Here is a 13,889-nt window from a genome sequence, read left to right as displayed (position 1 = left end):
CCTTCGTAGTCACAGTTTGGGAGAAAATTCCCAAAAACCCATCTTTTCATTGAAAACATACAATTCAAGGAATATGTCTCTCTGCTGGAACTGGCCAGTATCATTGCTGCTGAAGTGTGAAAATCACCTCAATAAAATATATAATGTGCCATTGTTGTTAAATCTTTGGTTTAAAATGGAAGCCTCAACATTTTCCAAGTTACTCTTCATGATTCCTGCCTGGGCACTAAAATAATTTGCTAATATAATTAAACCATTATTACAGGAAAATTTAGATTATTAATATTGGATATATATGTTAAAACTGGCTCTTTGGTATACTTATAGATGGAAATCACAGAGCAGTATAGGGTTTTGTGACACCTTTGGGTTCCACCATTTCATTTAGCATGAAGAATGAGATGCAGTCAACTCTGATTTAATTACAGTTTGTACATTTTCCAGGTCCACTGTTTTCCTGCTGCCATTGCCACTTTTAGTTCTTTAAGTTGTTAACCTTTTACTAACATGCCTGTTTAGAGAGTGATCAGGGTAAAGAAGGGCAGAATAATCAGAATCAGAATTACCAGTTGTCGTACTGGGTTTGGAAGAATGTATTTTTTAATGGTTTAAATGAAGCTTTTAGATTAACTATAAAATTTAATTTTTCTATTATGACAGATAGCCACTGTGGTTACCTACTTATAGGGGTTTGTTTGTTTCTCAAATGCTCTACTTTTAAAATGAAAGTATTTTTTTTTTTTTTCTTTAACAAAGCTCAGAAGGCTTGATTCTTTGAAACTCTCATGATAGGTAGTTGTGTGTGTTGTTCATTATCATAAAATGTAAAAAAGAAATACAGAAATTTAGAGAATCTTAGAAACCAACTAGCTCAGGGAGTAGTAACTACAGACATACTGTTGAATTGCCTGAGAAGCTTTCTGAAGTTGTACGTGCCCCAGCCCATCCCTGGGAATCCTCATTAAGTGAGTCAATAATCTCTTCATGTAGCATCAGATGGAGACATTGCTATTCTTTTTGGAGAAATGCCAGTTACCTATGTTGTTGTTGTTGTTAGGTACTGTTGAGTTGGCTCCTACTCTTAGTGACCTTATGTATAACAGAAGGAAATGTTGCCCTTCCTGTACCGTCCTCACAGTCATTGCTATGTTGAGCCCATTGTTGCAGCTACTGTGCCAATCCATCTTGTTGAGGGTCCTTCTGTTTTTCACTGACCATCTACTTTACCAAGCATGATGTCTTTCTCCAGAGTTTGGTCCCTCCTGATGACATGTCCAAAGTAAGCGATACAAAGTATAGATTCATAGAGTGTTTGAGGCTTAGAAAAGGGGAGGTTAGGTATAATGTCCTAATTCCATATTGTTCCTTTTCCTTTAATTAAGTCCTCTGCTGGCTTCTCTCTAACATATTTTAGTTCCTTATCTGCTTCTCAATAAAAATGTTAAGGTCACCTCGTGCCCTGCCCCTTGACCAAAGGTAAATATCTGCTAAGACATCCTGCAGTGCAGAGGCAACTACCTAACACTGCAGTTACCAGGGACAATACCTCTGTGAAGAAAACAGTCTTATTAGTAGGTAGCAGGCTTTTCACAGCAGATTAAATAAAAGGCAGTCAAGTCAGCATTGATGTGGTGGCGATGGATTTGATTTTGGTTTGGTAAGTAGCATTACCTGTGAAAGTGTTGGTTTTAGGTTATTATATACTCCTCAAAATGATTTTGACCAGAAATTAAGCTCCTCTGGCAATGAGTTTGTTGTTTTTTTTTTTTTTTGGTCTTCCTTGTAAAGTTATGGTATGCTTTGAGTTGATTTAGATCAATTTCATTAGGCCCCAGCAGCATCAATTAAACATTAAATTAAAAAAAAATAATTTTTTGAAGATGAGGAATAATTGAATAAAAGCAAAACAAAGAACTTTAAATGAGTATGGGATTGTATTTTTATTAAAAGCAAAAAACAATGGTAACTACTCCCCAGTGTTGCCTAATTACAAAATATATCCACTTTCCTGAAATTGCTGTTAATGAAATAATTTTTACTGGAGAAACAGCTCTGTTGGAATGTTTGAGTTGAATTCATCCTAAAGGTAAGATTTAATTCCATAATGACTTTTTGATCTCTTTTCTATAGGACTCACTTTTAAGTTCATTACAGCTCCATGAAAAAGAGAATAGTGAAGTTCAGCAAAAGGAAAGCTTGTCTGTCCCATTGTGTGTGGGGGTGTGTGTGTGATTTAACAAAATAGCATAAGCCTAAGTAAAGTATCTTCCAGTTTCTGACAGAAGCCCCTCCAGAACAGGTCTGGTCATGGCAGTTGGTATTTTGTCTATTTGTAATCCCAATGCACTTTCTAGTTGTTGTCTGGTAGACCAGTCTATGTGATGTTACCTCCTGAAAGCAAAGAGGTTTCAGTCCTTGTCTAGATTGGGTTGCATTGTCTTTTGCCACCCTTTGTCTGAAATAGGCCTGGTTTGGCTCTTACACCATTTGGGCATCCCTTAATTTGAAGCCAAAAATTAAATAATGCCATAAGAATATTGATCCCAGAGGATTATACAATGCCAAGAATCCTCAATATAAGTATCAAGTTTGGGATTTACTGAAGGGACAGTGGAATTTATTGATCAGTCATCAGAGAGCTATGGTAAATTTACCCAGTGTTTCTTAGGATGGGTGTGGGTTTTTTGAGTCTTTGTACCGCCAAGCATGGCACCGTTTTCAAGTGAGTTCTGTTATCACTAGGCAGTGTACCACTCTGTATAATTGTAGTGTTATTTGATGCTAAGAATAATGAGTACGAATATCAGCTCCAGAACTTTATACTGGGAAGTAGATCCTCAGCTGTGGGTCCAAGTAAAAACACTGTCATTTTAAATGTATCATTGCTGGACAGTATAAGATTACCTGTCAAAATTTTGGTTGCTTTATGAGTAAAGCTTATATTTTTAAATTTTTTTACATCCATGGTATATAATTAAAGTGTCGACTTTCGTGAATAATCAGTATAGTAAAAGTGGTGGAAATGTGTTTTTATTTATTTATTCTGCAGTATGGCGTGCAGCTGTACCAGGATTACATGCATCCATATCAAGGCAGAAGTGGCTGCAGTTCTCAGAGTATCTCACCCATGGTAAGGACCAGATTTTTCAACCTATACTTTATTTTCCTTTTATTTACATCATTTCCTTTTGGTCAAGTAAAGTAACTCTATGGCACCTTCCTGCCATAACACTATATTTAATTTTGTTTTCTTGGATTTGTATGTTTGCAGCCTATGTGACAAAATCAGAGCAGTACGGTATGTCTGAAGTATTCAGTTAAAATACTTAATGATATGTGTTGAAAAGATTTTGAACATATTTAAAAGAAAGTATTATATGAGCCATTCTGTCTCATTACTGTATCTGAGGATTAGATCTTAATGAGATAATTTACAGTACATTTTCCTTGGGATTGTAGACTATGCTTCCTTAATTATTGGTCTTGATTGTGTATTCATTCATTCATTCATTTATTTCTGGGAATATCATAGTCTAGTATGAATATGGAAACCCTGGTGGCGTAGTGGTTAAGTGCTACGGCTGTTAACCAAAGGGTCAGCAGTTCAAATCCACCAGGTGCTCCTTGGAAACTCTGTGGGGCAGTTCTACTCTGTCCTATAGGGCCGCTATGAGTAGGAATTGACTCGACAGGACTGGGTTTGGTTTTTTTTTGGGTTTAGTATGAATATGCCAGTGGGTTGGGATTTTAAATGATGCACCTTATACCTTATACATGCGAGCTCTTCTGTGCTCTAGCTTTCTAAAAATAAAAATTGTAAAAGTTCAGGTTCCTTAAAAAACAGACTCCATTCCAGGCAACCCCCAAACTGTGAGCCTAAATATAGGTCACGCATTGCATTAATGCTGACACTGCTTCTCAGATTGATAATAAATGTAACCTGGATATTTACTTGCAGACACAAACATCTCTTTTCCTTCTTTAGGACTTGATGTTAATTTCCTGTGCATTAACACAAGAAATTTATTTCTGAACTTAAAGTTTATGCTCTGCAATTTTTTTGTGTGCTCCTTAATATTGAGTATATTAGGAATTCAAATTTAGATGCCTGGGTTACAAATCAGTTATCGTGCATTTTTTGAAACCTGCATTTCCACTTAGATTAAAAATATATTCTTCATGGCTATGACCAAGGAAGGAACATTTACCCCACATGTAATGTAGCAGATGAAATACTCAGTTCTAGGAATGAGGCATGAAATAATGTTGATTAGGAAGCTTGATAGACTATATAGATGAAAAGAACTCCAATTCTGTAGTTACATTGCTTTACGTTGTGGAAGAGTAACTTTTCTTTTTTGTATCATATTATTTTTAAGCCCTAAAACTAGAAACTAAAGAAGGTAATGAATTTTTATAAAAGGAATTGGTTTAAGGTGAGTATTTTCACAATTTGTCATCTTACCCTTATCTTTGAATCTATATGTACACAAAAAGAATAAGGAATTTTATTAGCTTAATCCCTTCCTAAATCCCTCTAAATTTCTTTTAGAGTCTAAAGTTATTAGAATGAACATGTTAATAGCAGCCAAGCATTTGGAGGCAATTATTGTTTAATTCCCTCTTAATAATAGGAAAAACAAAGAACTTTCTAATCTTATCACTGTTGTTAGCATCCAAGTAAGGTATATTCTTACCTTTTCCCGTTGGAAGTGATCCAACTTTTGATCAATATGTAAATGATAGTTTGGGTACTGTAGGTTTATTTGTTCCATCCCCATGTAAATGAAGAGACATACAGGTGAATCTGGTAGGAGGAATTGGAGGTTGTAAGGTTTGGAGGTTCAAGTCTACCCAGAGGCATCTTGGAAGAAAAGCTTGGCGATTTATTTCTGAAAAATCAGCCATTGAAAACCTCATGGAGCACAGTTCTACTCTGTCACACACGGGGTGGCCATGAGTCAGAATTGATTCAGTAGCAACTGTTTTTAAAGCGTGGGACTTAGTGGCCTGTGTAGTGAGGCCCTGTATTCTATGGCAGTTGTCATGATTAGAGAGAGTAACATGTGAAAGTTAGAGTGAGAAGAGTAATTCATTTGAGAATTGTATTTCCGTTATTCTTAAGTTCCAAGATGGAAACTAAGAAGTTTGGGGAGGTACTCGTCTGTCCTTCAATGTCCATGCAGGTTCTCACATTTCTAGATTATTAGTGAAGAAACAGTGACCTGTGTAAAATACACTAGAGCCCCTCACCGGCCCTTAGTTGTCACGCCAAAAACTATTTTCAGTGATGGAAATGGAAAACTTAGTGTATTTTAATTACATTTTTAAAGGAACAATATTCTCTGTTTAATATTTCTAGGTATACATTTTGAAAACAAAAATGAGAAAAGAAATTTCTCATACTATAATGAACGTGATAGCTATACATAGCACATATTGGCCACCCCCATCAGCCTTTGAAAGAAGAATCATCAGCAGGCATTTCTGAAAGACAGACATATTTTTTCCTTCTTTAGGCAAACAAAGGATTTATTTAAAAAGGCACCTATATGGTCCTGGGTGGAGTAAGAGGAATGGAAGACAAGTTTGTTCAGGCTCTTATTATTCCTCATTGTTGACCCTGGACTAGATATTTCAAAGTGCATTTTAATTCTGTGGTACATAAAAGGACCATAGAAAGGGCATACCTGTTTCTGATTCTACCTAAACTATCTGTGTGACCTTGGTAGAGTCACTGGTGTCCTCCAGTATAAGATAAGGATGGTTGTCATAATCTCTAGAATCTATTACATCTCTGATGTCCTGTGACTCTGTGTGAAGAAGGTGAGAGAACAAAATCTGAGGAAATTCTGTGTCCCTTTGCTAAGAACTGCACTGATAATTTTATCTAGATCCTTCAAACGGGATTGCAGAGAGTGTGTGGCTACTAGCTACTGTTCAGCTAAGCTGCCGGTAGGTGCACATTTAGGTGCAAATCTCACTAAGAGTGACTGGATCTGATCTGAAAGTGTGGCCTAGATTGTCCAGGGTGTACCCGGGCCTCTTCTTTCTTAAAAAGTGCCCTTAAAATCATGGACCCTTTTTTAGGGCCTGCCCTGTACCCCACAAGAAGAAAAAGCTAGAAAAAGGGGCAGATATTTGAGAAATATACCAATTCTGAATGTTTTCAACATTGCTTTCCTGTGTGAAAGAAGTTTAACTGAAAATGACCTTTTGAGTTCAAGTCAGACTCTGCTTCACTTCCATTTCTTTGTCCACTAAAGGTAAACTATTAATTTTTTATCCTTCACCTGTCATTTAGTAAAAAACAGACAAAACTGTGCTATAGTCCTGTTTTTCCCTAGTGTAGCTAATGTAGCAAGTGAAAAGTTCTTTATTTGTATTGTAGTCTCTACTTAGGTCAAGTAATCATGGAACATGAGACCTTGTTTTATATTCCTTCCTGTTGCATGGTAGGCCAAAAAAAGAATAGCTGGTAAGTGTTTATTTTACTTTCCTAAGAGTATTTTATGTTATCAGAAACTTGAGATTATAGCACCCATCTTGGCATGTGAAGGGAGAGATATTATAAGGATAAAGCTATCATTATGATTGAGGCTAGTTACTCTGTGGTTTAGGCAGGTGGAGGCTTTTCATTAATGTCGGCAAAGGAAAAGTATATCCGACTAGTCCACAGCCCTGCACGGAAGATCATGGGGTGAGAAGGGCAGGCTAAGGTGTGACAGCAAAAAGAGATTACAGAGACAGCATCTGTCTGGAAAGAGCAGCTGTCAGTTATAAAAGCTCCTGTAACAAATGAAAGATTGCATGCTGGATCTTGAGAAATATAGATGAACCATAAAAATATTGTGAAATACTACATCATGGTTTGAAGAGAAAATAACAAATGGTAATAAAGAGGAATGTGCAATGCAGTGATAAATGAGCTCTAATTAAAAAAAATTTTTTTTTACAGACAAGATTATGTTCCAAACACACATTTGACTATAGTTTGTTGACTAAGCTAGCAATGGCAGAATCCACATAGAGAGGTATAATATGGTCTTAACAAGCCATAAGTCCCCACATATATTTTGACTCATACTTTACCATGAGATCTCTGTCCTTGGTTTTACTCCTCTATTAGTGAAAAATAACAATAACTATAGTGGGGATAACTGTTAAACATTTTTCATGCTGCTTTTGATTTTTTTTTTCCCCTTTGGAGGAATTTTAATTCTTCTTCAAATTGTATAAAATGAGTGAGACTCTTGACTGACGTTTTTGACAGTTGTCTGTAAGATGCATGACCTGTTGTTGGGTTGTCTACTTTTAAAAAAATGATTGAGAAGTAGAGCTCCAAATAGATAAGCAAACAAAACAAAAATATAGAACTTGATTCTAGATATTTTACCTCCATCGTCAGAGAATATGAATACTAGAAGTATTTGGAAAAAAGGTGATTTTATTACTTGTTTAAATTATGTTTGTTTCAAGATATCGTCTTTTTACGTTAATTCTTCTTTCATCGTTAGTATTTGTTTTGGAAGCTCTAATTTTGCTATGTTCTCACAGGAGAAAAAAAATATTCATATATTAGATCAGAAAGTTTAATATTATGGAATTATCTGAATTTTACTAATTTTATTTTCTAATTAAGATAAAAATTGGTGTGATAAATTTTCAAAATATATATCCTAGTTTGCTTCATTACAAGCGTGAATATTCTTTTTTTCCTAAGAGGTGCAAGTTAATCTGAATTGGAGCTTTGTGCATCTTGAGTCTTATAAAATAGCTGCTTCATAAGTAGATGGATTTGACCTTAAAGGACAATTGATGAGCCTCAGAACAGTGGAGAGATGAGTGCAGAAGTAGTAAAAAGAGAAGTAGTAGATCTTCTTAATCATACAAGTTCCTTTCTAAATTGGAGTTTACCATTTTCCTGGAAAACATGAAGAGTTGGGGTTGTTAGTAGAAAGACAGGCTTACCTTGAAAGCTTTAAATCTCTTTGTTCAGCACTAATTAGTTACCTTATCAAATAACTGTGTAACTTATTTGAGAAAAATATAGCCCCATTTTATCTTGAATATATGTTTTAACTTCTTAATTTCCTCAAATATATTTTATTGTGAGGCATCTTTGGCACCACATTCTAGAATGGAAAGCTGTTGCCAGCAAAGGCCTGGAAGGTAACTTTCAAAGTTCTTTTCATGGTTAAATGGTTAAAAGTGTATTTTGTTTGTTTCTTTTTCCCAGAGGAGTATATCAGAGAATTCCCTGGTAGCAATGGACTTCTCAGGCCAGAAAAGCAGAGTTATAGAAAATCCCACTGAAGCTCTATCAGTTGCAGTTGAAGAAGGACTTGCTTGGAGGGTACAGATAGCTTCCCTTTCTTTGAAATATTTGTGATTTGAGTTTGTTGTGCTCAAAATTTGAAAATAATTTCCCCCTTCCTTGCTCAGAAAAAAGGATGTTTACGCCTGGGCCTTCACGGTAGCCCCACTGCCTCTTCACAGAGCTCTTCCACAAACATGGGTATGTCTGTTTGTGTTATTGTAACCAGGTGGATGGATAGAGGTGTATTTAGATGCAGTCACTAAGTGGATGTGGTGGAAGTATATGCAATTAAGTTGTTATCATTTCAAAGAAAACTTTGTATGCATCCATTTTATTTCTTCAGCTATCCACCGATCACAGCCGTGGTTTCACCATAAGATTTCTAGAGATGAAGCTCAGCGACTGATTATTCAGCAAGGACTTGTAGATGGGTAAGTTTGATATCTTTGGTATTGAGTGGTAGCGATTTGGATTTTTCCTATAAGTGGTATTCACTTACTCCATCCACACAAAGAGTTTGTGACCTTCACTTATCATAAAACAGAATTAATTTTGTTCTTTAAGGATGATTATCCTTGTATCCTAGTAACAGCTATATAATACCTGATATATAGTTTTTGCTTACATATTTGTTGCATAAATGAACAGGTAACTGAATAGGATACTTTACTCTTAACTAGCGATCACTAATATTACCCATTTTGTGCCAGTTCCTGTATCTCAGGTATTAACTGATGGGAGAAAAAACTTGTTTTTGAATGTCAATTAAGTAGGTGGTAGACATTTTTTTTTTTTTTTTGGAAAAAAATTATTATTTGAACTTATAATTAATATCCTTCCAAAGTGTGGTTTGTCTCATGACATTATTTTACAGGTTATGTTTTTAAAGTATAATGCAGGCTATTTCTTACTTACATACTTCTACTGCTTTTATTTTTTTTTTCTGTCTGTTTACATCCCTGTTTTCTTTCCTCTAAATTTTTGCAGCTTAATGTAATATAAACTTACAAAAAGAGTACTTCCTGTTCCTCATGTTATCTTTTTACTGGATATTATGGAGGATGCAGAAAAAATATAAAATAATTATGAAATATTTATAATCTAAAGAATTTTAATTTTCTGAAATTACCCAGAATTTAAGATACTTTCCATAATACTGGCTAAATTTTCTTCTCAAATTTAATACAAATTATGGAGGTTGTATTGAAGTTTGGATGAGAAATGAAACCAGCATCAATTTAAACAAATGGTTATGGGATATTTTATCTTCAGGGGCTGGACTAAGATGATGACAAGGTTCCAAGGTGATTTAATTCTGGCATTTAGATAAGAACATGTCTTTTCATGCAAAATTATTCATAGCCACTCAGCACATTACCAGACTCTAAATAAGAGAAAAATTTAATATACTTCTCTGTGTGGATTATAGCCGTTTTGGATATAAATTTGAACAGTCTGCAGAATTACAATCTAAGGAGACTAAGAAAAGAAATAAATCGCAAAGGATTATTAAAATGTTTTAGAGAATTATAATTCCCTTTATTTCTGAGCCTAGTTTTGTAAATAGAATAAAGTAATTCTATTTCATGTATAAAGACTGAGACTATCCCTTTTTTTTTTTCTGTATTTTTTTTTTTTTTGGAAGACATGATGGTGCCAAGTGGTCCACTAGGTGGTAGTGGTGATCTGCTCTGAAAAGGGAGAATTACAGCCTGATCTGTCAGCGACACTCCCTTTTGTCCCATCTCCCAGTGACATAATGTCGGAATCTCACGCAGCACAATTGAAATGGATAATCTCATCAGGCATCTGTGATGGCTCAAATGGGGCTGCCTCTGTGCCCAGTCACAGTGAGATTAGTATTGGAGTCACCAGTTGGGACGGTTCGCACAGCCTGTCTGCCAACAACTGATGCAAAACTGGTTTTACACTGCATTGCCAGTAAATAGGAATCCACACCTGGCAGCCTTCTTCTCTTAGGCCATTAGCCTGACATTATAAAGGCTTTTCCACCTCATTTCTCAGGGTTAAAGTACATGTTGTTTGATTTTTTGTTTTGTCTTGTTTTACTTAAGACATTTTACTTAATCATTTAGTACATGATTTCAGAATTGATTTTTTTTTTTTTAATATATTCTTTTCTCACTCTTTCCACTTGCTTTTGTATATCTAACAATAGGAATTAGAATCAAAAGAAGAAAGGGGAGCCAGGGTAGGAGAGGGGGTTTTAAAAAAAAAGATCTCATTCTAAATAAATAAAATTTTCTCTTTTCAGGGCCTAATATAACCCAGATGTTAAAATAATCATTGCTAATGCCTCATTCTCTGTGCAAAAAGGATACAGTTACCCATGAATACCCAATTTCCCAGTGGAAGAAGGACATAGCAGTAATTGTTGATGCCAGCAGAACATTATATTGGTTATTGTGAGCAAACAATCTGACAAATGGGCTATATATTTAACCTATTAAAATGACATTAGAGCTGATGACAGTTTTATAGTATAAGACTATGCTATACTATATCATTTACCATGTTGGATAATCCCAGCCATTGAATACACAAGGGAACCCCCCGGCTACAACATTTCTGAATATACTTCTTGGATTTGTTACGTGCTATATATATAATTCTTTGAAATCCATGAATAAATGTAGAAGCATTGAAATCCCTTCTCTCTTTTTAGAGTTTTCTTGGTGCGGGATAGTCAAAGTAATCCCAAAACTTTTGTACTGTCAATGAGTCATGGACAAAAAATAAAGCACTTTCAGATTATACCAGTAAGTAATTTGTGATTTCACATTCCTATATTGCAATGGGTGGTTATGGGTATATTAGAAATGATGTTAATGTATAAGCTTTTGGAAACTATGATTTTCTTTTAGTCTTTTATTAAATATCATTTGGGAGGTTGTGTTTTGACTGGAGTTAGGTTTGGCAGAAATTGTTTTATGAGTCTGAATTAATATAAGAAATACAGGAATCATAAAAATTAAATTTCCCTTTTTCCACAAAATATGATTTAGCAATATTGTATAGACCCCATGCCACCTGTTGTTAAAAGGCCAGTAAAGATCCTTTCTCCTGAATTCTGCTAATGTTTATTTTTTTAACCATTATCTTAAAGCCCCTTCTCTCAAAAATGTTGTTGCTTTGTTTTGTTTTTTTTTGTTTTTAATGGTTATGGGTAGAAATATAAGGGCTCTTGTACTGGTGAACCTTTAAACTTTTCTGAGCACATTTAAAATATCTTTGTGATTCTGATTGAGTGGCACATCTTGCTTTGGGCTTTTCGTTGCTACTGTTACATGTGTGTGTGTGCTCACACATGTACATGTGTGCACACCATCTGTATATATAGAACCAGGTCATGCGGTGTAGAGATTCACTCTACTTCTAGGAAAGCATTACAGAAGATGGCTAAATTACTCATTTTTCCTTTTGAATTGCCTGGTTTTGAAATTATCCAAAGACCATATGAAGTGCCGTCCCTACATCTTTGATTATGTGATCAGTGTTCCTGGCAGGTATGAATTGTTTAATGACAGAAGACTTCACTGCCAAAAAAAAAAAAAAGATGAAGCCTGACTGACATTCCATGAGCATAATATTTGATTGCTGTAGAATTAATTTAGTGATACAAATTATGTGAATATTCATTTTTAATATACTAAAGGAGGCTGTTAAGTAGACAATATTTAGAAATGGAAATTAGTTTCTGTAAATGGAGCATTAAAATCTTCTGTTTACTTGTACACAGAATATTTCAGATTTCTCACTTTTCATTGATTCATACTATCCTAACTAACAGAATGTTGGGGAATTAAAAGTAGAAAAATAAAGCCACACTGCTGATCCTAGGATCAGATGATATGTTTCCTTTAAGGGCAAGTGAAGTTACAAAAAAGAAGTAGACATGCCACAGAGTTATTTTTAGGATGGTAAATTTAGTTTTATAGATTTGCGTATTTTGACATACAAAGCCACAGTGTGCAATGGAATATGATAGTCTTTCTGGATAACTTACTGTCCTTACCAGTTTGTTGTTATTCTTCTGGCAGGTGGAAGATGATGGTGAAACGTTCCACACCCTGGATGATGGCCACACGAGATTTACGGATCTAATCCAGCTGGTGGAGTTTTATCAACTCAATAAGGGCGTACTTCCTTGCAAGTTGAAACATTATTGTGCTAGGATTGCTCTTTAGCCAAACCGAAAGTGACTTGTTAAACTAGTGAAGAAAAAGAACTCTAGGAAAAAAGCAAACCCACAAATAAGGATGAAAATGTTGCCATGGTGAAAAGAATGTATTTTACCTACAAGTTAACAAAAAATAGTTTGTGCATTGCAAATAAGCAAAGACTTGGATTGACATTACATTCATCATTTAAAATTCATTAGTTAAAAATTAAACCTCAGAAAAAATGATTTGGTGTGTTCTTGTGTGATTTTGTATTACTATAATATATTCTTCAAAAATGCAAAATTTAAACGTCTATTTATCCTTACTATAGAAGTGTTAGAAGTCTCACCCACGAAACATGAAAAAATTTCTGGGTTCAGAATGAATTATTTGTAGTTACATTACCTTTTTTGTAACTTAAGAAGTATGATAAAACTTGAGTTAACAAGAGAAACTATAACATGTTAATAGCAGTAGAAGCTATTTTGAATTATATATTTTCTGAGTTTATCATAACCTTAAACTTAAATCATATTTTGAGGAAGCAGCTTAAAATTATTTTGAAATATATTGATTTCTTTCTGAATGACTTTTATTACATTATTGAATTACTATACTGTAGACTTTATACAGGTATTGTAGTGGCACGCTGCTAGTGTACGTTACGTACTGTCCATCACATTTTTTTTCATTCATTTAATGATTGACTGGAGCCGTCTACTTACTTTTATGAAAAAGACCAAACTGTAGATGGAACTTGTATAATTTTGACACATCTTCCTGTGACACACAATCTGTGACAGTGTAACATTGTCACCTTAATATTTCACACGTCCCCCATTCTCTTACTTTCATAAGACTCGTTAAAGCCCTTTCTCCTAGATCATTAACCTAATCAAAATGAATGAATTTAAAGATTCAAAGTCTGTAAGGACCCTAATAGGTACATCTTTGCTCTTTTCTTTGTGGATGCCCTTTTCAGTTTCTTCCAATGGCAACATCAATATGGAAGCCAAAGATTTCACAACTTGGGATACTAAAGCTCCTTTTTCCTGCTCTGAGACCATCTCAGAAATTTTAGATGACTCCGTTTTTCCTCTTTTTTTATGGAAAAGATATTCATTGTTCTAAAAAAGAAAAGAGAAACAAAGACATCAAATAAAGAAGATAGTGCCCATCTCTTCTAGTTGGCCCTTGTAACAATATTGTGGGAAACTTAGAAAGGTATTTTAAACAATATTTCAAACTGCATACTCTAGCTTTAAGTAAAAACTATACTTTTTGGTAACAGCATTTGAAAACATTTATGAAATGCTAATAAAATTAACCATCACTGAAAAAGAGTCATTGGTTGAATTTTTTAAAATATTCAGTTTAGTTTTAGC

The 13,889-nt window shown here is 34.6% G+C and overlaps 1 protein-coding gene across 3 annotated transcripts in view; it reads left to right on the top strand.

Moving 5' to 3' along the window:
• Nucleotides 1–12,734, top strand: part of GRB14 (growth factor receptor bound protein 14) — a 135,263-nt gene extending 122,529 nt beyond the window's left edge. For 2 of the 3 annotated variants that reach the window (XM_049887320.1, XM_049887324.1), the window contains 6 exons: nucleotides 3,050–3,130; nucleotides 8,240–8,356; nucleotides 8,446–8,518; nucleotides 8,664–8,751; nucleotides 11,007–11,100; nucleotides 12,382–12,734. In XM_049887320.1, the coding sequence (XP_049743277.1) occupies nucleotides 3,050–3,130; nucleotides 8,240–8,356; nucleotides 8,446–8,518; nucleotides 8,664–8,751; nucleotides 11,007–11,100; nucleotides 12,382–12,528 (600 nt within the window). In that variant the 3' untranslated portion in view covers nucleotides 12,529–12,734. The other variant, XM_049887321.1, reaches the window with a different exon arrangement.
• Nucleotides 12,735–13,889: the final 1,155 nt, after the last annotated feature.

This window comes from Elephas maximus, chromosome 6 (assembly GCF_024166365.1).
Source record: "Elephas maximus indicus isolate mEleMax1 chromosome 6, mEleMax1 primary haplotype, whole genome shotgun sequence".
Classification (NCBI taxonomy): domain Eukaryota; kingdom Metazoa; phylum Chordata; class Mammalia; order Proboscidea; family Elephantidae; genus Elephas; species Elephas maximus.
The sequence above is the reverse complement of the archived record's forward strand: the minus strand, read 5'-3'. Positions and strand labels throughout refer to the sequence as shown.